General features: G+C 46.3%; 2 protein-coding genes across 2 annotated transcripts in view; both read left to right on the plus strand.

The window, feature by feature from the left end:
- The window catches only part of LOXHD1 (lipoxygenase homology PLAT domains 1), a 154,297-nt gene that overhangs the window by 50,918 nt on the left and 76,942 nt on the right, over positions 1–26,437 (plus strand). Inside the window, 11 exon segments of the mRNA XM_049781504.1 lie at positions 1,433–1,556; positions 2,927–3,177; positions 4,773–4,908; positions 5,351–5,511; positions 6,499–6,585; positions 7,186–7,321; positions 13,446–13,600; positions 13,808–13,968; positions 16,841–16,917; positions 17,776–17,972; positions 20,675–20,867. Of these exon segments, the coding sequence (XP_049637461.1) occupies positions 1,433–1,556; positions 2,927–3,177; positions 4,773–4,908; positions 5,351–5,511; positions 6,499–6,585; positions 7,186–7,321; positions 13,446–13,600; positions 13,808–13,968; positions 16,841–16,917; positions 17,776–17,972; positions 20,675–20,867 (1,678 nt within the window).
- The window catches only part of ATP5F1A (ATP synthase F1 subunit alpha), a 521,274-nt gene continuing 513,452 nt past the window's right edge, over positions 18,616–26,437 (plus strand). The window contains exon 1 of the mRNA XM_049781552.1: positions 18,616–18,620. The gene's annotated coding sequence lies outside the window, so the exon portion shown is untranslated. The remainder of the gene's footprint in view (positions 18,621–26,437) is intronic.

Below are 26,437 nucleotides of genomic sequence, written 5' to 3' on the forward strand. Positions count from 1 at the left end.
TCAAGTTGAAAAACCAGAGATTGGGGACCACCAGCACCTCCCTTCACTTCTGAATACTTCAGTTAACAGCTAGCCCTAACCTCTGTCCTCTTCCTCTGTTCTACTGTTGTCTATCTATTGATACCCATTCTCTCTGTTGCTTGTCTTGTCTTTCACCCTCAGTCACCATCCCAGGGGAGTCTTTGGTTTCCTGTATCTCTACACCGGTCTCTGGAGCAGTCCATTTAAGTCCCTGGTCCATTCAAGTTCTAGCCAGGCCTTTCAGTGCTTTTGTTGAGGGACTCAGGGAGGGTTTTCACAACTAATTCTTGCAGAGGGATTCCCAGGTCCATGGCCCAAGTGTTTCCAAGCTCTGATAGAGGATCCAAAGGTGGCCAGCACCCCTGTACTGTTCAGTTGACAGTGTCCCCCATCCTCCAGACACTCAGACTCAGGGCACAGGACTGGGTATACCTCTGTGATGGGTGTGTGCGATTCCTGATTAGCTCAGTTCGGCAGCCACTTCCAAGGAGCTGTGGCCATGAGTGGGACATGGTGCTGCATCTGGGCCATGTCCTTGGCCCCTTGGTTTTAGGGACCATGAAAGAAAAACGAGTCTTTCCTGGAGCCCTTCTGTTCTAGAGTGGCAGGACAGAGACCTAACCTAGGTCTTTAGGACCTGAGTGGAGTTTCTGTTTTCTGTGCCATGTCAGGGAAGGCCAGAATTGGGTGGGTGGGCTGGTACCTGATGCCAGCGTCAGTGGGAGGAGGATGCTCAGGTCTAGGGTCTAGGGGTTTCTTTAGTCTCTAGCCTATGTCCTGTCCTTACCAATATGTACCAACACTTTTATACTAGGCCCTGGGTGTCCAAACACCCATATTCCAATGTTGAGCCTGAAAGAGAAAAGAGGCAGGTCAAGGGTAGAGCATGTTTGATTCCTGATGCTTATCCCCAGCACTACAGGGGTCCCCCACCCACACCTTGGAGCCCTGGGTGTGTCTTCTAACTGGAAGAACTTAAAAAGAAAGGAAAAAAAATCAGAAGCTGACAAATCCTAGAAATGACTCTTTCTATAATCTTATCTCCCCAAGTGTCAGGGAAAGCCCAGCTTGCAAGGAACAAACTTCTTCCCCAAGGAAGGCTGAATCAGGGACTTCCACAAGCAGGGCTGAATCTCTCAGTCTGAGAAAATGGAAATAGCATGGCTTGTGTGCCAAACAGGAGGAGCGAAGAATCTTGCACAAAGAGGAGAAAAGATGGGTTCAGAGAGGCACAACAGTCAGTCATCCCTGCGGGGTGTCTCTATGCTTCCCACAAGGATACCCTAGAAATAAACTTTCTTGGACTGCTCTGATGTATATATGTGTACCAGCAAGACCCGGAAGTTATTGCAAGTACTGACCTTCGGGTGTCCCTTAATGAACCTGTCATTCTGCCCTTACTTCTTTCCAGATAGTCATCGAAGATATTGGGAACAAGAGAAAGTATGACTTTCCTCTAAACCGCTGGCTAGCCTTGGATGAAGATGATGGCAAAATCCAGAGGGACATCTTAGTGGGTGGTGCTGAGACCACAGGTAGGACTGGGGCAGGGTCTGGCTCAGCTCTCACTTTCTGCATGCTGGGGGAATATTTGTGTTTGGGGGACGACTGGGGGCTGCTACTGATGGGTGAGGGACAATAGCTCTCCTGCTCCTTAAATGTTGGTTCATCAGGATTACTGATGTCTGAGAAGAGACGAAGGAGATGCCTCCTACCAGACATATGCTGCCCAAGGCAAAAAAAAAAAAAATCTTGGCATGAGCCAGAATGGGACTTTCTGTCACCTGGCCATTTCTCAGAATGCTGCTTTATTCTTTAATCCCACTGCTGAGTGTTTCTTCTCTGCTGGATGCTTGACTATTCCAAGTTGAACCTCCAAGTTGAATCTCTTCTTGCAAGTCTTCCCCAGACTCCAAAGCATTATATTATCCCCTACCCACCCCTAAATGACTAACACCTGAAATGGCCAAAACTCATAAACTCACAATATTTTCATCCTCCTTATATATTCCTTCATACTACCACATATGAAGGCAAAATGCCCTCTACTGAAAATTATCAGCAAAAGAGAAAGTGAAAAGAGTCAGATAGTCCTGCTTTAAATCAAGAAGAATTGAATGCGAATTAAATACAAGAAGAATTGAATCATAATTAAAGTTGATATGATAGAATTCATTGAGCAGCTATTAATATGACCGTGTTAATTAAATTAATAGTCAGTACTATTATTAGCTAGCCAGGTTTTTCCTTCTCTTTGTTAGTTTTTTGTAGTCAGGGCTGGCAGCTCTCTGTAATAAGACTCAGTGATGATTCCTCAAATAAGATGCATTGACACACAAATTCTGACACACAGGGTGAAGTGTCCAGGGAGACAGAACAGTGGTTAGAACAGGGATGCCTGCCTTGTATTCAGGGAACTGTGTTGGAAAGCAGATGCTCAGGGGTCCCAGCACAGTCTTTGGGTATAGCCCTGATGACCTGGGCTCAATCATGGAACCATTTGGCTTAGATGCCCAAGAATTCTTAAAAATGGCCTTTGGGGGGCCGGAAGATGGCATGGAGATTTGGCATTCGCCTTGAAGCAGAAAGTTGGTGGTTCAAATCCCGGCGTCCCATATGGTCTCCTGAGCCTGCCAGAAGCAATTTCTAAGCGTAGAGCCAGGAGTTACCCCTGAGCGCTGCAGGGTGTGACTAAAAAAATGGCCCTTGGGCTCCCTAAACCTTGCTTGGGAAACCTTTCCTGAGAGAATAAGATGAGGGGAACTAGGAGGAGCATTGGCTGTTTCCTGGAGGAGGATGACCTTGGGAGGATGCATGGGAGGTGGTGGGGCAGGGAGGCTGGGCAGGACCAGGCACATGGTTTTATTGCAGCTCTTACAGAACTTCTCTGTTTTCTCCCTCCCAGCTCTTTCCTATATTGTCACCGTTTTCACTGGGGATGTTCGGGGTGCTGGTACCAAATCCAAGATCTACTTGGTCATGTTTGGGGCTCGTGGGAACAAGAACAGTGGCAAAATCTTCCTAGAGGGTGGCGTGTTTGACCGAGGCCGCACAGACATTTTCCACATCGAGCTGGCAGTGCTTCTGAGTCCCCTGAGCCGCGTCTCCATTGGCCATGGCAATGTGGGTGTCAACAGAGGCTGGTACTGCGAGAAGGTGCGGATGCTGAGGATCCTTCCCATTTCATCTCTCCTATTTTCAACCTTGTTCTTGTCTTGCTTCCTGATTTGCTTGGGACCACTTATAGAGCATGGTGTCCCATTTCACTGCCTATGCTAGGTAGTGCATGGCCATCTAGTCTGTCTTGCCAATGGCTTGAAATGGGTCTTTCCTGTCTATCTCTCCCAGCTCCTCTACACATCTTTTTCACATTGAGCTTTGCAAGTTATTTATAAGTGAAGGTACAGACTGATGGTTAGGTGGTAAGAATACTTAAGAGCTCTCTGGGGGAATGGATCAATGTAAGCACAAAATCTAAGAAAGAAATTTTCATAAGTCAATGGTAGACCACTTGACCAATGGGAGAAGCAAAATTAATTTCCAAGAAAGAAAAACTGAAAATCTAGTCATCTAAGCAGTTCCATTAGGTTAATCATGGAAGATTTAGCCATATTTCAGAGCATGCTTTGAGCATCCACAAAGTGGGGAGTCCAGGCTTAAGTCTGGGGGTTCAGAATGTGATTGAGATGGGAGGAGAACAGAAAGAAAGAAAGAATGAGCTTAAAACCAGAAGAGGCAAGACCAGAGCAATAACATAGCTGGTAGGGTATTTGTGTTGCATAAGGCCAACCCAGGACTGTTCTCTGCATCCCAAATGGTCCCCAAAGCCCACCAGGAGTGATTTCTGAGGGAAGAGCCAGGAGTAATCCCTGAGTGCAGCTGGCTGTGGACCCAAAACAACCACCACCACAACAACTAAAACCACCACCAAAAAAAACAACAACAACAACAAAAAACCCACAAACCACAAAAACTATTTGTGTTGCATAAGGCCAACCCAGGACTGTCTCCTGCATCCCATATGGTCCCCAAAGCCCACCAGGAGTGATTTCTGAGCCAAGAGTAATCCCTGAGAGCAGCTGGATGTGGCCCCAAAACAACCACAACCACAACAGCTAAAACCACCAAAAAAAAAAAAAAAAAAAAACCCCACAAACCACGAAAACTAAAGAGGCCATTCCTTTTTCTGTTTGTTTGTTTGTTTGGGTGTTAGGAATGACTCCTGTCTCTACACTCAGGGATCACTCCTGCAGCTCGGGGGACCATGTGGGGTGTCAAGGATCAAACCAGGGTGGTCCTCATATAAAGCAAGTATCCTAACTGCTGTATTAGTGCTCCTTTAACAATTGTTCTTTTTTTGTGTGAAATTCCAGACATTATCTTTCATGGGATTTACTTTTTCCCCCTATAAGACAATATAGACAAAGCAGTTCAGTGTTTAAGTTAATATGGTTTAGACTAACTGAGACTTACAAAATGCATAAAGAAATTAGATCTTTGAATAGAGCTGTGCACATAGAGAGAAAGGTTTTCAATCTGGGCTAGTAACAGCTTGCTACTTATTGGTGGGCAAATTCTTGGAGATGTTTCTGCACCTAGGATTGATTGAAATCAGGGCTGGGAAAGCTCCACCCAGGACAGCTCTAATGCATAAGATCCATCATGATGGAGGAAAGGAAGGGCTCAGGAGCTTGCTGAGCTTTTCTCCAACCAGGAGCCCTGCTGCAGCAGACTATGCTCTGTGTCCCCAGGTGGTAATTCTGTGCCCCTTCACGGGCATCCAGCAGACCTTCCCCTGCAGCAACTGGCTTGATGAGAAGAAAGCAGATGGACTGATTGAAAGGCAGCTCTATGAGATGGTGTCTCTCAGGAAGAAGAGGCTGAAAAGTAGGTGGACCTGGGGTGGGGCTGGCAGGAAGTTCAACAGAGATCAGCAAGATGGAGCAAGAACTGCTTCTCAATTTTCCTCTAGAAAGAAGGGGTGAAGGCTTTCCCTTAGGGTGCTGAGTATCCAAGGCACAGGCCACCTGGAATCTAACACCAAAGCTGATGATGCTCCAGTGTCCCCAAACACTGTCAGAAATGGCTCAACACCTCAACACTGGGAACTCTGCATGTCCTTGAGAGGGAGTGGCTGGGGTCAGCTCTGCTCTTTACTCTTAGTCTGCTGAGATCAAAGAGGTCCTTTCTTTTAAATGCATCTTGTGGGTTCCTGCATCCTGGCCCTACTAAGTACTCCTCTTAAATCCTGAGCCTATGTCTTTGTTCCCTTATTGGGAAACTCCCTTTGCCTCCTGAAGTTCATGGTGCAGCTAACCTGTTTCTGCAGAATTCCCTTGGTCTCTGTGGGTCTGGACTACAGATCTGAAGAAAGCCGGCACCAACACTCCCATCTTCATCCAGATTTATGGGCAGAAGGGGCGAACAGATGAGATCCTCCTGAACCCCAATAACAAGTGGTTCAAACCGGGCATTATTGAGAAGTTCCGGGTAGGCAAGGAGGGTGATGGGTGAAGGGGAGGAGAGGGACAGGGCTGGGATGGTATTCTTGTGGGCCTCTGGCTTAGTAAGCCAAGTTGGATCATGTTGAATGATTGGACGGTCCCATGGAGATTTTGCTCCTGCAGGAAGTGCCGAGATGGATGGTTGGCCGTGGAGCCAGTTTAGATCTGGCCTTTCTTGGGAATCAGCCTAGCCTGAGTCAAATCAACCAGAAACAATGATGGAAAAAGCTTGAGCATTCTAATCACATGGGTGGGATTGTAGAGCAAAGACCCAGGAAAAGTTCATGTCCACTGACCACTCTGGGCCAAATTGGAGCGAGGAGAGTTTCAAAGGCAAAAGTACATTTTAGCAAACTTTGAAAGATCTTCAGCCTTGGCTTCCCAGTATGTACATAACCAGAGCCAGGCTTATTTGGCCAATACAAGTGCTGCTTTGACCTTTCGGTAAGAATGATTTGTAATTTGCTTCCCTTTCCTCAGAGCCCCTATCGGAGTTCTATTCTCCCGCTCGCTTCACTGCTCTTTCTGTGTTTGTCTTCCCGGCTAGACTGCAGCCACCAGGGAAAGGGCACGGCAGCTGGATTGATCTTTCTGTGTGTTTCAGTGCCCAGCAGAGGCCTGGGGCTGGGCCTGTGCACAGCAGCAGTGCTGCCATATGGATTTTGTTACTGGATCTTTTTTTGCTTAGAAGATTCTCTTTCGTCTGGATCTGACTATGGGTCAGTTATTTTTGTTCAGAGCCATCAGCCTGGATGAAATCCTAGCTCAGGACAGCCTCACCCTCCCTGCCACAGCCTCTGAGGGGCATGTGAGGATAAAGTATCTGAGATCAGCTACCAGCAGATCCAGGCTTGATGCTGAAGTAATGACCAAAGCTGGGTTGAGGGGGGCAGGGTTCCTGGCAAAAGTCAGCTCTGAAACAAACGCATTTCCCTTGGCCTTGCCCATTCATCCTCTGTGCTTTTTACCCTAGATGGAGCTACCCAATCTGGGCAGATTTTATAAGATCCGGGCATGGCATGACAGAAGGAACCCTGGCTCTGGGTGGCACTTAGAAAGGGTGAGCCAGGTTGACTTGATGGGCAGGAGAAAGTGGAGGGTCCTTTTCCATGAGCCTGGGGTTTAAGTGGCCTTTGTGCCCAGAGAAAATAGGTTGGGGGAGGGCTACAGTGAGAGATAGATGGGGGCATCCAAGGGCACAGAATTTGGGGTACAGAGGAGACTTCCATGTAGACTAGGAAAATGCTCAAGGGTCAGAGAGATAGTACAGTGGTTAGGGCACTTGCCTTGTACATGGTCAACTTGAATTTATTCTCAGAATCACAGACATAGTTTTCCCCACCCCCAAAGCCCTCAGTAGTGATTACTGAGTACAGACCCAGGAGTAAGTTCTGAGCACAGCAGTTTGCAGCCCTCCTTAGAAGAATAATGCTCAGGGGCTCAGGAACTGTGTCTTATTCCTCATCACCCGGCTGCTCAGTGAGTGATGGGCATCAGGGTCATTAATATAAATGTGACACTCCACCTTCTACATGGTCTGGCTTCTCTCTAGCAGTTGGCTTTGCCCCCCCACCCCCCCATGAGTTTGAAGGATAGGGATCCCAGGCTATGGGGAACTCTCTGCAAGGCACTCCCTCACTCACCACATCCTCTGATCCAGATGACCTTGTTGAACACGCTGACCAAAGACAAGTATAACTTCAACTGCAACCGCTGGCTGGATGCCAATGAGGATGACAACGAGATCGTGCGGGAAATGACCGCTGAGGGTCCCGCTGCGAGGAGGATCATGGGCAGTAAGTGCTCAGCAGGGCTTCTTTTCAGGAGCCAGTGGAACTCTAACTGGTGTGCCAGGGAGAGGTGCTGGCTCGTGAGCTGTGGGGGCTTGCTTACCTGTGGGGCATCATGAGGCCTCCTCCAGGGGAGACACCTTCTCCAATACATGATGTGGTATGGGGGGCTTCATTAAAGGGGAAAGATTTATGGGGTTTTGGGCCATGAGGGAGCTTGAAGAATCCACACTCAGCAGTAGCTCTCCAGAACCTTCTAGAACTGAAAGGAAGGCTTTTCACAGAAAAGGGTTGGAGCAGGGTCTTCGTCACTTCCTTCTTGCTGCTCCCAACAGGTACTCTACTTCTGTTTTAGGCCAGGGACTCAACTTTCCCTTGGAATCCAGCCCTACACTCTCATTTGAACCAGAAGAACCTTTGCCTTTAGGATGTAGGAGCAGAGTGTTGGCAAACATACATGGCCCTTGCCCAGCCTTGCCCTAGGGAGAGATGACTGAGTGATCCCAGCTTTCCCTTCCTTGATCTAAAATGAGCCATATAACCCTACACGAAGACAGTAGTGATTGATCACAACTGGCACTGGAGATAATTAACCTACTGCTCATCCTCAGGGTAGCTCTTCTTTCTTCTTATTTTTTAATTAGGAAAGTGATATTACAAAATGATTCAAAGTTAAACAAAGCCAGAAAACCATATCACCCATAGTTCCAAGAGCCCTTATGAATATGTGAGCAGTAAAGTGCTTCAGGCACTTGCTCATACAGTAGCTCTGCTGTGCCTCTGTAGAAATAGTTTGCACAGAGTCAGATCTGCAAACACTTGGGGACCAAGCAGCCTCTCCCAGTCTGTAAGTGAGTCCCACAGCACCTGGCTTGGCATTCACACAATCTGCCATCTTGCCCTGGAGGGCTTTCCTTCATGGAATGATTTAGGATAGTCCAAGATATCAGCACTCAGACAAGGGAGGGAGGAAAGTCCTGACCTCATCACATGGCTAGTTACACAGTGAGGCCCCAAGCACGGTCCGCTGCTCCCGGCTCAGTGACCGTGCTGCCTTTTCATGCTTGGAAACAAGGTCATCGCCTCTCTACAAATCTGCTCACAAGTACTTACTTCTTTCCTGCTCTGGATTTTCCCTAGAGTTTATCTGACTTGATCAAGCCAGAGCTGCCCCAGCTTGGAGGAGACCTCTCCACTTTGTGAGCCAGAATGGAGTCTGCAGACAGGGACTACAGGGGAGGCCACATGGGGTGAGGGGACAGGACTGCTTTCTCCTCACCACTCCTAGAGCTCATTTTATTTTCTTTTTATTTGAGGGGTCTCCCAAGCAGTGATCTGGAGCCCTGTAAGCCCCTGCTGGTGATTTGTAGCCAACCTGTCTGGCAATTCAATGCCAGGCCCAGCAACCATTGTGCTGCTTAGATCCTGGAGTGTTGGTTTTTACTCAAGCCCCACCAGCAGTGCTTAGGGGTCTCCAGAGTTCTTATCCAGATATTTGGGGACCATATGCTGCCTGGATTGAACCAGGGTTGGCCATAGCCAAGGCACATGCCTTAACCTTGACCCTATCTCTCCGGCTCCCAAAAAAAATTTCTGTCTCCAAATCCTCAGGACAAAACCTTTATCTTCTCCTTACCTGCCCCTGTATAGGCTTAGTCCTCTTCATCCTGGTTCCCACCCTTTTTGCCTTTTAACTAGACACTCCCTGTCATTTCTCTTGAGATCAGGAATCACCCTAGACAGTTGCTCCTGCCTTGAGCACCATGCCTCTCTGTGGGCTGGCACACTCAAAGTTATGTGGGGAGTGGATTTTTGTTTCAAACCTCTAGGAAATCATCTGGGGAGGGAAACATATTCTGAAATCAGGCAGGTACCAATTAGACTCAGGAGGAGCCAATATTGGCGTTTGAGAGATTCTGAAGTAGAAAAAGGCAGATCTTGAGAATGTACAATAAGAAAACAGGGCTGGACTTCTTGGGCAGAAAGTGGATGGCAGTTTTGCAGATGAAGTGACTTTTGGGGGATGGTCTTCTGTGGTAGAGATCTGAGCACAGTGGGTGAGAAAGAGCAGTAATGACAAGTGCAACTTTGAAAGCAGAGCCCTTAGTATCGCTGTCCCGGCTGTTGCTTTTGTCTTGATGTTTTATAAAACCACACTGATAAAAATAAAATCTAGAATGTAGCGTTGGGTAGGAACAGTTCATGCTGTCATCAAGGCATTTTGATGCTCTCTGGGGATCATCTTAGAACCTACAGAAATTTGAATCTTTTTTCCCATCTATTCCTTTTGTACCCCACAAATTTCCCCTATGCCTGAATGTACTGATAACTTCACTCACCTCCCCAGAAACTCAGATTTTCTTTTTTTGAGTTGGAATGCTTCTTGATGACATTGAGTAAAGTGCGTGGCAATTTACTTAAGGCCAAACACCCATCTCCTCTTCCAGGGTCCCCATGGGTGCCAGAAAATAGTCAATAATGTTCGGGACCTCTTGGAAGTCCCTGAAGTGGGCATGTTAAATTTTCTGGGAAATGAGTAAATACCCAATCTAAAACCAGTGCTTTTAAGTTTGAAAATATGTGCTCCTACTTAACTTAAAAAAAAAAAGCCAATCAGGGGCTGGAGAAATAGCATGGAGGTAGGGTGTTAGCCTTGCATACAGAAGGATGGTGGTTTGAATCTCGGCATCCCATATGGTCCCCCAAGCCTGCCAGGAGTGATTTTTGAACATAGAGCCAAGAGTAACCCCGGAGTGCTGCTGAGTGTAACCCAAAAACCAAAAATTAAATAAAAAGCCAATAAAAAAGCAGTTAATTCAGTCTAATAGCCAAGAGGTTTTGGGGGGTGATTTCATTAGTTAACAGCCAGGGAGACTTCGACAAAACATACACTGGCCCACAACTTATTCATAACTTGCTCCACGGAAGAGTGAAACCAGTGAGATCCATGTTCTCCACTGTGTGCCTGGCAGAAGTGATTACATGCCACTGTTGAGTGGGCAGAAGACCATTGGACTTGAGCGCTGGAATCATAGTTCTTGTTAATCAGGCTGAGCTGTAATTTGTAAATTGAAGTACAAGAGGTTCTGGTACTTACCCATCTGTTTAAAGTCTTATACTGCTGAGGGATAACAGTAGAATTATTGTTAATTGTCCACAGACTTCTGGCCAAGGAGCTTGAGAACTCTGTGACTGGTAGTGTGGGCTGGGCCCCATCAGGATTCCAAGAACTTCCAACCCAAGAACCTTATAGCCTAAACAAATGAAGCAGAGTTTCCTGGGCAAAGGGATTTCTGAATCCTCTTGTGAGTTTGATCTAGAATTCAAACTAGAAACCCAATAGTTTCAGCTTGAAAAGCAACACCAATTTAGATGGAGGTGCTCAATTGCTGTGGGACAGGAGTGAGGGGTTAGCTTTGCCTCTGGCTTCTCTTTTCTTGTACCCCATGGATGCTCTTTATTCTGCTCAGATTCCAGTGGTCCTCAAACTACAGCCTGTGGGCCACATATTGTATTTGTTCCCATTTTGTTTCTTCCCTTGAAAATAAGATATATGAGTGTACATAGGAATTTGTTCATAGTTTTTGTTTTCACTATATCTAGCCCTCTAATGGTCTGAGGGACAGTGAACTGGCTTCCTGTTTAAAAAGTTTGAGAGTGAGGGAGAAGGAGATGATCCATCCTGATTTCCATGCCTGCCTTTGTTCTCTCAGCCTTCTAGCTGGGACTTTTCTGCAGCCACTGTCCTAGATAGTCCACATGTTTTATGGTCAAATTTAATTTTCAGATGTTTCTATATGGTCAATAAAATTTATATATATTTTGTCCTTATTAATATTATTTGTTGTGTGTTGAATTAAACTTCCTGGTGAATTGCTTCTTTCTCCTATACGTTCATTGCTGATGTTGTTTTTGGGTCACACTCATCAGTGCTCAGGGATGCTTCTAGTTCTATACTCAGAGATCAATCCTGGCAAGCTTGGGGTACTAGATGGGATTCCAAAGATTGAACCTGGATCAGCTGCATGCAAGACAAGTGCCCTATCTCTCTAGCCCCTTTCCCCTATACTTTAGTCTTCATCTTAGAACATCAGTCATGTCTTCTTTGGGAAAAATACCCAAAACACTCTTTTTCCCTTTTTTTCTTTGAAGCACTGTGATTTGCAATATTGTTCATGATGTGATACGGTTTTGTGCAAATGACAATCCAACACCACACCCTCCACCAGAGAGTCCTCTTTCCTTCAATATTGTCTTGGTGCCTCCAATCCACACCCCCTGGCCCTTGTTTTAGTTTTGTTTAGTTTTGTACTCCAGTTCTATCAATTCACTTTTTTGGTTGTTATTTTTTTTTTTGGTCACACTTAGTGGTTTTCAGGGCTTAGAGTTGGCTCTATACTCAGGAATCGGTCATGGCTGGCTCAGGAAACCATATGGGATAGTGGGAATTGAACCTGAGTTGGCCATGTGCAAGGCAATCACCCTACCCACTGTACAATTGCTCCAGTCCCAACAATTCACTTTTAGTATAGTCTAACATATATCATTAAATGGCATTTCATATATTGATGAAACTTGACATCACAATCAAGTCCAGAACATTTTCTTTGCCCCAAAGATCTACCCTGTGCTCCTTAGCACACACCCATTTCCCATCTCTCTTACTAGTACTGACAACCTAAATTGTGCTGTTATCTCTATAAATTGGCCTGTTTGGCCATTTTTTAAAACTGGAATCACATGTAACCTTTTGTGTTTGTCTTCTTTCACTTTTTATGGTGTTTTCAAGGACTGTCCACCTTGTAGCAGGTATTGATTTTTCTTCTTGGTGGATAATATTTCATGGTATGATTCTACCACACTCAATTCTTGATAAATAGGGTTTCCACCTATTTATCCTGATAATGCTCCTGTGAATATTCTTGTGAAAAGTTTTGTGTGGATCTTTGTGTGTTTTTTTTTTTTTCATTTTCTTGGTCATATATATCTATGTGTGGAATTGCTGGCTATATGGTAACTCTGGTTAAGGTTTGGAAGAACTCATTGTTGTCTTCTTTTGGGGGGAGGGCTGGAAAGATAATATGACATTTAGGCCTCTTGCCTTGCATGCACTTGATCTGGGTTTGATACCTGGCACTTCGCATGGTATCCTACACTAACCAAGATTGATCCTTGAACATAGAGCAAGGAGTAATCCTTGAGGACTGCTGGGGAAAGGAAGGAGAGAAAGAAAGAAGAATGAAAGGAAGGAAGGAAGGAAGGAGGAAACAAGAAAGGAGGAAAGAAAAAAGGAAGGAAGGAGGGAAACAAGAAAGGAGGGAAGAAAGGCAGGCAGGAAGGAAGGAAGGAAGGAAGGAAGGAAGGAAGGAAGGAAGGAAAGAACGGAGGAAGGAAGGAAGGAAGGAGGAAGGAAGGAAGGAAGGAAGGAAGGAAGGAAGGGGGAACAAGAAAGGAGGGAAGGAAGGAAGGCAGGGAAGGAAGGAGGGAGGCAAATAAGGAAGGAAGAAGGAAGGAAGGAAGGAAGGAAGGAAGGAAGGAAGGAAGGAAGGAAGGCCTGAATGGGATGTCAAGACATGAATTGCCGGGCCCGGAGAGATAGCACAGCGGCGTTTGCCTTGCAAGCAGCCGCTCCAGGACCAAAGGTGGTTGGTTCGAATCCCGGTGTCCCATATGGTCCCCCATGCCTGCCAGGAGCTATTTCTGAGCAGACAGCCAGGAGTAACCCCTGAGCAACGCTGGGTGTGGCCCAAAAACCAAAAAAAAAAAAAAAAAAAAAGACATGAATTGCCTCCAATTCACACAGAGGCAAAGGTTTGGATGACCTCAAGTGCCAGAGTGGATTACACTAGTGGTTCCCAGCAATGCCAACTCGACGGTTCTTAGAACCACCATTTGTGGTTCTGGGGATTATGAAGGCTGTCCAGGACTGGAAAACTTTGTCTGTCTGGGGCAGGGATTTGTAGATGGACAGGAGCATGGAGAGGCTGCCGTGAACTTTGGATTGTGAGAGGAGGGAGCCAATCTGCACAGATGAGAACTGGGTGCAAGGAACAGTTAGGGCTCAGAAGCTGAGAGGAGCAGGGCCACTTGGTGGATATCAATCAGCGGGGTCCCTCTCTCTGCCTTCCAGTGGCCCGGTACCGTGTGACTGTGTGTACGGGGGAACTCGAAGGTGCTGGAACCGATGCCAACGTCTACCTCTGCCTTTATGGTGATGCGGGGGACACGGGGGAGCGTCTGCTCTTCAACTGCAGGAACAACACTGACCTGTTTGAAAAGGGCAATGTAAGTTGCAGCCATGCACCTGCCCTTGCCGGCACCCCTGTCCCCCTTCCCTCGCTCCCCGCTCCCCTACTCTGCTTAATAGATCTAAGTGCTTGGGGGAGAGGTGTCTTTATAGGCAGCCCTTGCTGTCCAGCATTTCTGATTGCAGTGTGGGGGGAGAGCACCCTGGGGGCCAGTGTCCTAATGATTCATCTATCTCACCCGAAGGCAGATGAGTTCACCATCGAGGCGGTCACTATGCGCAAGGTGAGACGCGTGCGTGTCCGGCACGATGGCAAAGGCGCGGGCAGCGGCTGGTTCCTGGATCGTGTGCTGGTGAGGGAGGAGGGCCAAGCGGAGAGCGACAACGTGGAGTTCCCGTGTCTCAGGTGGGGCCCGCAAGGAGCTGCGAGGGAAGCCCCCTAGGGTCCCCCCACCCTGTGCTCCATATGCCTCTATCTGCTAGAGCATCCACCCTGTATCACCATGTCTTTGTGAACATCCAAATGTTGGTGTAGTTTTGTTTTGGTTTGCTTTGGGGTCTCATGGGTCTTGTCTTTGTGGGTGGGTGGGTGGGTTGGGAACCGAACCAGGGCTACCCTGGAAATGTGAGGATCGAGGTGGGGTATCCACTTGCAGCTGGTGCATAGCGTTGGGACTAGCCTAACTCTTACTTCTATGCTCTTCTGTGCCTCAGACAAGCACATGTCCTAGAGTGATGAGGACAGCTAAGTGGGGTTACACTTTTGGAGGAACCGAGGCTGCTAAAGACAGAAGCAATACTGATCACAGTGCAGAAGGGGGTCCAGCTTCTGCCTTGCTCCAAGCCCTCTCACCCTCTACTCACCAAAGCTTTATGCATTTTAAAGAAGTGCATCTTTTTTATTTTTAAATCCAGTGGGGCTCAGCAGGATGGGGTGGGGGGGGGGTGGACAGTTCTAGCAATGCACAGCCTGATAGTTTAGGCCCTGTGCTTCACTGCTCTGGAACACTTGCAGTGATTGGGAGGTCTTCAGGGCCACATTGGTTGTAGCAGTCTCATGTAGGTTTGGAGACTGAAGTCAGGGCTTTGAGCGTGTTCTGTGTGTGTTCTACCGCTCTGAGCCATGTTCCAACCTGAGATCTTTCCCTTTAATCTTGCTAAGGCTGCCTTGGCATAGGGAGACACTGAGGAGGCAGATGCTGCTACATGGTGGATAATAAGGATGGATATGGAGGAGTAGATACAGAGGAGGAGATATTTAGGATGAGGATCCTAAACCGCTTCTCCCTGGGGAAGAGGACACACCAGGCTTATTTACCAGAGTTTCTCTGCCAGGATCTGGGAGTGCTAAGGTTTTAGCTCAGCAAGTATGTGCATGTACATATGTGCATGGGTGACTGTGTGTATGTGTGCCTGTGTCCTTGCACATTTTGGGGGACTCTAGGGACAGAGTAACAGAAGCATAGCAGACTGCCTTACCCACTTGGCTACATCTCACTCTCAAACTGGGCCGAAGTGTTTGAAGCCGGAAGGAAATGACTATATTTGGAAATGTCTATTAATACCCAGCCACTTCTTAGGTAGAAACAGAAATGATAAGTGATGGCCTCCTCTCCCTGCTGGGGTGGCCTGGCATGGCAGAGAGGTGGAGGAAATGCAGGGAGAGCAGACAGGGCTTCTCAGCACACTGGGCTTCTTCTCTGAAGATTTCATGGCTTTGGTTTAGGTCAGAGCACCTCAGTAGAAAGACAAAAAAGGGAGACCTTTAGGGGATGATTTGAGGGGCTCCAGCCTACAGACCCCATATGTTTCCTCCTCCATGTTTAGTGCAACACATTTGTATCTCTAGCAAATATTTCTTGGTGGTCTCAATTCGTGGCACCAAGGCTCACAAGGAGTGCAATGATTTCTTTGTCCCCTAGCATTTCAGTGTTAGCCAGCAGTCCATTGGCAACAGGGCTCTAGTGGATGATGACCATGGCCTGGGAGCAGGATCCAGAGCAGGAAATTGCCATATAGGCACAGAGCACTATGCTCAGGGAGGCCTGAGCTCCAAGCAGCTGTGCTGGGGCAGAGACATTACCTAGGTTTTCTCAGATGAGTCCCACAGCCCTGGCTAGATCTGCCTACTCTCAGATGTCAGAGAAACTACATAGACCAATAGGGAGAAGGGGCTTATCTTCAGAGGTCCAGATGTGGGATGGGGATTGCCCTCGAGAGCAGTGAGGGCCTCAGTGACTGAGAGCATCAGCTCAGATCACTGAGTGTCATGAAGGTCAGCAGATGACATTGAGGCCTGCTGGCTTGGGCTGGGGCTTTGTGTGTGGTGGGAAAGGCACTTTCCAGGTAAGCCCGATGAATGCCTTTTCCACATCAGGAGACCCACGAGAGCTGGTGCCATGGCCCACTGGACAGATGGCCAACATGTAGTCTATAAACCCTGTTCCTCCTGCCAGGAAATCTTATTCTCCCTTAGAGACTCTGAACAAAGCACTTCACCACCAGCCTTTCTCACTTCTTATGTTCTGTTGTGCCTGCATTGGTCTCGCCTCTGTCTTGGATGCAGCTTTCAGGGCTTTTCCCTCTCTCCTGTCTTTCTATCTGAACTGCAGGTTCTCTGAGGACTACATCTGATATTATTTTTGTAGGGGAGAGCCACACCCAGCAGCACTTAGGGCTCTTCACTCAGAAATCACTTCTGGCAGGCTTGGGGGACCATATAGAATGCCAGGGATCAAACATGGTCTGCTGCGTGCCAAGCAAATGTCCTACCCACTGTGCTATCACTCAGTCCCCACATCTGCTATCTTACAACTCCAGCATAGCCACCACCCTGGAGGGCCCTCAGCAAAGAGGTGGCTCTTTCCCATGATAATGCTGCCATGGATGTTCTTGACTGGAGATGGGATTTTTACTAGAATTACCAGGAGCCTGCACCAGGGAACTTTGCATCACTTCAGCTTCACCTGCTGGGACTCCACACTACTTCTGGCCTCACCTCTCAGCAAATGTTCTCACCCCGGCCAATTTTCCCTTCAAAATTTATTTTCTTCTTCTGCTTTAATCCTTGTCCCTCCCTATCATCTTATCCCAATACCCCCTTCTCCTTTTCTCCTTTTCAGGGCCATGCTCCATCTCCAGTCAGGTCTTGGGGGGGGGGGGGGAGTCCCCTTGGACCTGAGTACACGTGGCTCCATTTCTTTCACTGACCTCAGACTTTGGGTCTCTCTGGTGCCTGAGGCCCACCTGCAGAGCTGACTCACCTCATTTTCTACCAGATGGTTGGACAAGGACAAGGATGATGGACAGTTGGTCCGAGAACTGCTGCCCAGTGACAGCAATGCAACACTGAAGAGTAAGTTGTCTTGATGACCCCAGGTGGTGGGTGCTTGTCTGGAGAGCACATGTACTATTCTTTCTTTTCTGTTTAGTTTTTGGGAGAGGGCAAAGTTGTCATACCTGTTGGTGGTGTGTGTGTGTGTGTGTGTGTGTGTGTGTGTGTGTGTGTGTCTGTATTTGTGTTGGGTTTTAATTGAGACTGGGACTCCTACATACAGTGCATGATCTCCTGCTCTCAAACCATTTTTTAAAAAGGCAGTGTGGGGAGGATGGAGAGGAAAGGGCCTAGGTGAAGAGGGCACAGCCTTATGTGTGGGACCTTACACATTTCTGGGCCTCTGCCCAAAAGAGAACAAAGGCAGAACCAGGAGCTGGTGGTCTGCTATGTGAGTCTTAAATCCAGGGTCTTGTGAAGGTGACCACACCAGGAGGAGGCTGTAGAGAGAACACTGTGAATGTTTAATTTATCTCTTTTGGATGTGTCATTCACATTGGTTTTGCAGAAGTCAAGTCTCACCTAACACGTCTGTGTGGGAGATTCATTTCACCCACCACCATGGTGCAAGTGCCAGTTCATTCCCCCTAAAAGATCCATTTCCTTGCTCTTCCCCACATCCCCATTCTAGTAACTCTCCTAAGGACTTTGCTTACAGTGCCAAGAATAGTCCTTGAGGCCTTATAGCTTCTCTGGCTGGTGCTATTTCAAAGTTCTTTAGTTTGATCATGAGCAATAGAAAAGAGTTAAAGGTAACTTATCTCCAGAGCTGGCTGCAGACTCCACCTCATTGCTGACCACCGTCCTGAGCCTGCTGCTGTCTACTCACCCTGTATGCATTCCCTCTCCTCCCTTCTACCTCTTTCTGGGACCCTCCAGACTTCCGCTACCACATCAGCCTGAAGACTGGGGATGTGTCCGGGGCCAGCACTGACTCCAGAGTCTACATCAAGCTCTACGGGGACAAGTCTGACACCATCAAGCAAGTTCTTCTGGTGTCGGACAATAACCTGAAAGACTACTTTGAACGGGGCCGTGTGGATGAGTTCACCCTGGAGACGCTCAACATTGGGAACGTAAGCTTTCTCCCAACACCTGTGGCCTCACTTCACCCGACACCCTGTGCTCTCACACAAGACTCAGACACATTCTCTCACACACACACTCTAACATTCACACATACATCCACACTCAAATATGCTCATATATGCTCATAGTTTCACACACAATCATTCACACACATATATATTCACACACTCATTTTCTTGCACACATTCACACCATTTACACTCACATAAACACACACTTTCAAGCATGCATGGATCATAGGTTCAAACACATACATACACACACACACACACACCATGGGGGAACCCACTTCGGAGAGAAATAATGCCCCATTGTAGAACAGTTGCAGATAGGTGAACAGTAAGTAGTTAAATTTATAGTGTCTTTGGAGGGTGGAATATGGTCTAACAAGGGTTGTACCCCCTTATTTCCTTCACTCACATATCCAGGGCCTATTTTCTGGGGCCCTGACCTCAGAGAACAGGACTGAAATGTAAAGGAATAACTGAACCTAAGACAGAAATGACTTCCCCGCTTCAAATTTTAATGTTCTTTCAGAGTTGAGGTCCCAGAGGCTTGTGTTATTAGAGTGCACAACTTGTTAACACTCTGTTCTCACTGAGGGACCCAGGTGTGTCTCTTGATCATGCCTCCCAGTGATCCCACTGCTCATGTTCTGAGAGGCAAGAGTTGGACTTTTTGGACTTCAGTTGGGAAACCATTCCAGGAATGCCTGAATTAGACTTGGTGTGGCCGACTGCCCCTTATAAGGAGGCATCTGTGGAAAAGGACACACAAACTCTTAGTGATATGCCCTGTCTCATCTATTTTTGAGCCTTCTGCTATTTGTTGGGAAGCTCATGCTAGTCACTAATGACTGGCATTAATAGCTTTAACAATGATGAGTTAAAATCATACTTTTTTGGTGTGAAAACCTATTCACATGTTAATCTTGATCCAATACTGTAGCATGAAATCCCATTCCCTTTACTAAGAGTTTAGTGCTGCAGCAAGTATTTAAATGAGACATCTGGGAGGAGGACTGTGGGGACAGGTCTGAGGTCTTTCTTTCCTTTTTTATTTTTTTTTTTGGTTTTTGGGTCGCACTCGGCAACACTCAGAGATACTCCTGGCTCTACACTCAGAAATTGCTCCTGGCAGGCTTGGGGGACCATATGGGATGTCGGGTTTCAAACCACCGTCCTTCTGCAGACAAGGCCTTACCTCCATGCTTCTCTCTGTCCCCATTGAGGTCTTTCTTGAGTTTCTAAAAAATCCTCAACAAGCATGGGTCTCAGACACTGGGAGCTGAGGCTCCAATTGTAGATAACCTCTCCATTTTCTTCTCCTCTGCAGAGTTATTTCATCTAGTTTGTATCTGTTTTCTCATCATCATAAAGGGAATCTAATGGTACTTTTATTGACATTAGCAGTGTGTCAATGACACGTGCATAAGTGTCAGAAGCACTGGAACACCTCTCTGTCATAGGCTGGCTGACCACCCCCCCCCTGCTTGAGCACTTGGCCTTGAGTAAGCATCCGTCATTACCTTAGACATTTCTGGTTATATCCAGTAGAAGACAGATGTCTTGTCTTACTCTTCTCCCTCCTTAGACTGTCATACCACAGCAGATTAGACTCTTCTGAGGCCTTCGGCAGCTACCCCCAGGCTCTTGGGCTTGGTGACATAGCTGGTTTCCTGCTGAGCACTCCTGGGGCTCCAGGCTGCAGGCACAAACACTGGAAACTTGGGCCCATAGATGTAAGGTTGGGGACAAATGTCAGATCACTTACATGGCCCTGGTGTAAAGATACTGAGATGTGACCTAGCTGAGATAACAGGCAGAGCATTTAGGAAGAGAGACATGTTGGTCAGGTGTAGACAGGAAAGGTGATATTGGGCACAGCACCCCAGAGACCACACAGATTGTCCCTTCAACCCATGCAGGAAGCGTAAAGCAGAAACACAGAACTGCAGGCAGCAGTGTCATTCACAGCATACCAGGCCAAGTCATTTAAGCAGCTCTCAGATGCCCAGAGGCATATTTCATTGTTTGATTTCTTTGGGGGGCAGTATGTGGTTAGATTGGATTTGCCTTGTACATGGCCTAATTGGATTTGACCTCTGGGATTTCATCTCATCCCTTGAGCACACCAGGGCAGAGCTAAACGTAAGCCCTGAACATTGCTAGGTGTGACCCAAAAACAAACACACACACATGCACACATATATATTACATGGAGCTTCCTCTCAAGAACTGCTTAGGAAGCCTGTGCGCTATTCCCAGTGATACTCCAGTGGGGCTGGATGGTTGAATGTTCAAACCAGTGATATAATACTTCTTGGGTCCAGTAGTTCTGAGAGCCACCAGGGTCACCCCCAGTGGTGCTCAGGGGGTCATGCAAGGACTAGAAGGGCCAAGGATCAAACTGCGGCCTTATGCATGCAAGGCATGTACTCCAGTCCTTTGAGCCATTTCCTTGGCCCCCCCCCCATCTAGCATTTAATATATCATTGTTCTGGAACTGTCTGAGTTCATGTCATGTATGATCCCTCTTGCACTCACTTCCTCTGCTTCTTCCAGGCTACAGGCAGGAGAGATGTTATGAGATTCAGGCTGGGGAACTGAAACAGGGCTTAGGAAAGTCCTTTGTACTAGTTTGGGAGAGGTAGAGATCGACTCAGTCACAACCCTGGGTTTCCTTCCAGATCAACCGACTGATTATTGGACATGACAGCGCGGGCATGCATGCTGGCTGGTTCCTGGGCAGTGTCCAGATCCGTGTGCCCCGCCAGGGCAAACAGTACACCTTCCCTGCCAATCGCTGGTTAGACAAGAACCAGGCCGACGGGCGCCTGGAAGTGGAGCTCTACCCCAGCGAAGTTGTGGAGATCCAGAAATGTACGTGGCAGAGGTGGGGAACACATGTGTTGCAACTGTCTAGTCTCTGAGCTGTGAGGGAGTCAGAGCTGGGGTGATGGATCTGTTGCTCAAGGTGGGGAGGTCAATGGGGTCTTCTGGTTGTCTCTAGTACTAAAGTCCTGGGAGGAAAGTTTTTTTTTTTATAGATGGGGACACTAAGGAGTTAGTTGATGACGATTTTCTTTCTGGGATAAAGGCAGCAGATGAGCTTGTTAAGAGATGACGATTCTTGTGCTGGAGAGAGCAGAGTGGGTAGGGCACATGGTTTGCATGTGGCTAAATTTGACTTTGATTCTAGACACCAAATATGATTCCTTTAGCCCCTTCAGAAGTGATCCCTGAGCACAGAGCTAGGAGTAAATCCTGAACACAGCAGGGTGTGGCCTAAAAATGAAAGAAGAGAAATGTATAGTTTCAGCCTGTGTCCAAGAGGACTTTGACATATAGCTGTGTCTGTCTTGGAAAAGCTGATCAGAAGGAAGCAAGCTGTTGGCTCCTTCTTGAGTATTGGGCTCTACCATCTCTGCCTAGAACTCTGGAGACTTATCCTGAGCAAATTAGACCCCACCCTTGTTCTCCTGGATTCACATCCTTCAGGCAAGACCAGCAACATATAGTTAAACTAATGCCCAATGAGGAGGACGACGCAAAGGAAACGGGTGAAAAGGGTAGCAGTTGTGGGGGACTGCAGGACCTTTTGGAACACTGCAGCAGCATCTCATGGTGGAGGTGAGGCTCAAGGTCATGGTGCTGCCCATGGTCTGCAGTGATATAGCCCTTAATTCTAGGAAGGCTCAGAGAAGCCAGTCTGATTGGTTCCAACCATGTCCCTATTTTGATCTTGCCTTTCTCCTAGGGTCCTGTTCTACTGGTTTCCCATTTACACCATTTTTACTTCTACCTCCACCCCATCTGAAGGTGCACAAAACATTATGTAGCTCCCAATAAAGAAATGCTGACTTAGAGGGTTATCAAGTCTTGCATTACATAATTAAGAATGGGGCTGGATGGCGGTGGATGGCGATGGATTTCTTTCTGCCATCTAGGCCACGTGGCTCCTCATCCCCATTTAGCCAGCGGGTTCCAGGCCCAGGTAATCGGCGTAATCACTCACTCACAGGCAGGCGTCAGGAAGCAACAACTTTATTCATGCCCTATCCACCACATGTGTGTGGCCTACTCATAACCTTTCAAGCATTCAGCCATTCTTGGCTAGCCCTGCGTCTTAACTCACTTCAACCATCTTCAGGGCCAAAGGAAATGGCCAAAAGGGCCGAATTCCCTCTGTCCCAGCCTTATCTAACTTTTCCAAGACCCCTCCCAGGAATGGGAGGGTCTTGCAGGTAAGGTTACACCTAATATTCAGTTCCCAAGACCCCTCCCAGAAATGGGTGGGTCTCAGGTACACTACATTTCCCCCTTTTCTTAATATTTTCATGCACCAACGTAATAAAGTGAAAATTAATATACCAGCCCTTTTTAAAAACATAATATTTTTGCGAAATATACTATACACCTGTAACCTAAAATTTTATTAATGCTTTTTTACCAAGCACTATTCTGGAACTTTCATGTTCCTATACTTTTAAACTATATTGGGGGAACTTTTTGTTCCTATACCTTTCCTATACACAAGTACTACAGCATAAATGCTTAACATACATTTTAAAAACAGGCTAAGTACATTAAAATACACAGTAAAACATTTTGCAATAGAAAATATTAACTATGAAAGACAACAAAACACATTTAAATTATAAAGAAAATGACTAAGACAAAGATGCAGGTGGTTAGAAATCAGATGTTTAAATGGGCTAAGCTGTATCACCTCCCTATTTTTTTTAAACCATTAACTCACTAAAACTTATCCCATCACCAACTATGAGTAAAATATGACTATCCACTTAGTCCCTACACCTAAAATTATAAGTCCAGATGATTAATTTGTCCCATGCTGATCTCACCACGTGGCTTCTGTAAAGTTTGTGCACACCGGTTCGCTCGAGCCATTTCACCTTTGTGATTTGGAAGGTGGAGCCGAGCTGCCGCTTGGAGCTTTTCGCCACTTCTTTGATGCTGGACGGGCTTCACCGTTGCCTTTTCTTCCCTCCAGGAGCACTTTGGAAGCAGCTTATGGCCCACATCTTCACAGGGCGCTTTTGGATGTCCAGAGTTCCAAGTGATTTAAACTAAAAGTTCAGTCCGAAATTTCCAAAGTCGAAATCCAAATTCAAGCCAAAGGTCATTCTCAGAAAATCAGTCCATTTTCAATAGTCTTTTTTCTCCTCCATTTCCAATTTAGACTTTTAATTAGTTTATGAGAAGATCGAGGTTTTTGTTTCTTGTAACAAAGTTTCAGTTCTAGGCCTGAGCCTGGGCTGGAGGTGATGCAAGCTTTCACCTCCCTTCTTTAGTTGCCCTTTTGCCCCTAGAAGGGGTCACGGCCATCTTTGAACATGGCTTCACGTGGCCAAACACTTTGGGCTGACTGCATTTGAACAGAGCGAAAATGAAACAGAAGAGCAAAAATCTCACAATATTCGCTGTCTTCTTGGGTCCAGGATTCAGGTCAAAGTACGGGCGCCATTATGTAGCATGAAATAATTAACGATGGGGCTGGATGGTGGTGGATGGAGGTGGATTTCTCTCTCTGCCATTCCATGCCACATGGCTCAGCAACCCCATGAACTGGCAGGTTCCAGGCCCAGGTAATCAGCGTAATCACTCACTCACAGGCAGGCGTCAGGAAGCAACAACTTTATTCATGCCCTATCCACCACATGTGTGTGGCCTACTCATAACCTTTCAAGCATTCAGCCATTCTTGGCTAGCCCTGCGTCTTAACTCACTTCAGCCATCTTCAGGGCCAAAGGAAATGGCCAAAAGGGCCGAATTCCCTCTGTCCCAGCCTTATCTAACTTTTCCAAGACCCCTCCCAGGAATGGGAGGGTCTTGCAGGTAAGGTTACACCTAATATTCAGTTCCCAAGACCCCTCCCAGAAATGGGTGGGTCTCAGGTACACTACAATCAAGGACTTATATGAGGCACAAAGATGGTACTTCGCTAGTATTTCTGGATGGACCCCAAAAGTACCTGCCATGACTCAATCCCTGGGTTCTCATGACCAGTTCACCTCTTTCTTTCCTAGAAGGCCTTTTCTGTTTTCTATTTTCTCTTTCCACCTAACCTGTAGCTTCCTGAGCCCCTGTGCCCCCTTATATGCTTGGCTTTGTTTTATACCGTGCAAGAATCAGTTCCATCCCTTTATATTTTATGAATTAATACTTGATTCTCATCAGAGTAACACAAGTACTAGCTTCCGAGATACTGGCAAAAAAGCTGAGACCGATAAAAGTTCTCTGACCTACTTCCTTTCCTGCCCACTCCCTTTCATCATAGATAACCTTTGAAATTCTTGAACATTGTAGTTTTAGCTCTTTTAGTAGCTCTGGAATTGATCTCTTATTTTTAGTATTCACTTATGAATTTCATAATCTTTCAGTGATAGACACTAATTACTGACTTTTTAATATGAAATAGAATTGAGCATTTTGGGGTCTGTTTCTGGGCCACACCTGCAGAGGTTAGTGGTTTCTAGTGGCTCTGTGCTTGGGGGTAACTTCCAATGGTGCTCAGGAGTTATGCAGTGCTGCAGATTAAAACCCAAGTTTCCTGCATGCAGAGGCTGTGCCAGAGTTTTGAACTCTCTATGTAGCCGAGATTTAGTATTTTTGTGTGTGTGGAGGAAGGATCCTACACCTGGCCCTGCTCAGGACTTACTTCTGGCTCTGTGCATAGGGATCACTCCTGGTGATGCTTGGGAGACAATATGCCAAGCTAAGGATTGAACCCAGGTTAGTTTTGTGCCGGTACTGTCTTGGACCCTGCATTTAACTTTTACAGATGCTTACAGTCACAATTTTCTTTTTTCTGGTCTTCAGATGATTGCATCCATATGTAATTTTTTAATTATTATGACTAAATTTTATTCATTGCTGATAAAATGTTATTTACCTACTGTATATGGGTACATTTCATTGTTTTGTGCAGCCTCTTGGGTTTTTACTTTAGGAGTAAATACAACCTTAATTTTCATTTGTATAGTTTTCTAGACCCCTCTATGTATCCACATTTCTGTAGTATTCTAAAGCTGTCCTCACAAATACCATAGACCATAGTAGCTAGAACAAGAATCTTTTATTTTCTTAAAATTTCAGAGGCTAGCAGCCTGATGCTAAGATGTCATAAGGTCACATGTACTTTGGAGGCCTCACTTCTTGACTTTGGGAGGAGACCTAGACATGCAGACAGCCACCTTCCAGCTATGTTTTAAAAGTGGGCCTTGGTTGGTATAGTGGCAAGTCTGCATCTTAGTAGTCCTCTTCCCTTCTAAATACACCTCATAAATTGGAACCTCTGCATGTGGCCTCATTTTCTTTTCTTTTCTTTCTTTCTTTTTCTTTTTCTTTTCTTTTCTTTTTTTAACAAAATCATCCCTTTGAAGGCCCTGTCTACAAACATGGTACAAGTACATGGTGAGTGGGACTCAATATAGGAATTTGGGACGAGCATAATTCTTCCATAAGTTTCTTTTATTTTTATCTCTCTGATGGAACTAAAATTATTTGCCAATTCCAACAGCATGTTTCTTGGTTTTCTGCCTTCTTTTCCCTTCTCCCTGTTTTCTGTCATACAAATTTCTTTAGGAAACTCTGACCTATTCTCTGGGCTTCCTAAGGCTATCCTTTGGAACTGACTTTTATCATCTCTGGGAAACTCCCTCTGTCTCCTGAATTGGATATCCTACATCTTGGCTTTATATCTTCCTCTTATTTGTTTTAATTCCTTTGTTTTAAGAGGACATTCTCCACTACTAGTTTCTGGAGTAAAAGGTCTTGAAAAAAAATTGTTGTGGCCTAGCCTGTTAATTAAATGTTCCTAATGTCTTGTAGTTGACTTTTGATAAAGTTCTGAGACAGAACTAATTTCCCTTAAGAATTTGGGAGGTATTAGTTTGTACTACTATATTTGATTCCCCCTAATTGCAGATGAGAAGTTCTGATATCCAACCTTATAGGGTTTTGTTTTTTCCTCTGAAATTTTATGTTGCCCAGTGTGAGCATGTGTGCGATTTTAGTTTAATCCATTGTTCTGTTTACTTATAGACTACTGTAATCTAGAACCATTAAAAAAAAGTTTGAAACATTTTCTTGTGTTAATTCCTTGACTATTTTCAATTCTATTTCCTTTTTTCCTCCACCAATGAATTTTTTTGTTGGGGAGGGTTGGCCCAGACCCAGTAGTGCTCAGGGTTTACTCCTGACTTTGCACTCAGAAATCGCTCCTGGAAGGCTTGGGGGACCATAGGAGATCTCAGGGTTCAAACCCAGGTCCATCTCTGGTCAGCCTCATGCAAGGCAAATGCCCTACTGCTGCACTATTGCTCTATCCCCCCTTTTGGGGGTAGCACTGAACTTTTTTTTTTTGTTTTGTTTTTGGGCCACACCCGGCAGTGCTCAGGGGTTACTCCTGGCTGTCTGCTCAGAAA

The sequence above is a fragment of the Suncus etruscus genome, chromosome 10, assembly GCF_024139225.1.
Source record: "Suncus etruscus isolate mSunEtr1 chromosome 10, mSunEtr1.pri.cur, whole genome shotgun sequence".
NCBI classification, from domain to species: Eukaryota; Metazoa; Chordata; class Mammalia; order Eulipotyphla; family Soricidae; genus Suncus; species Suncus etruscus.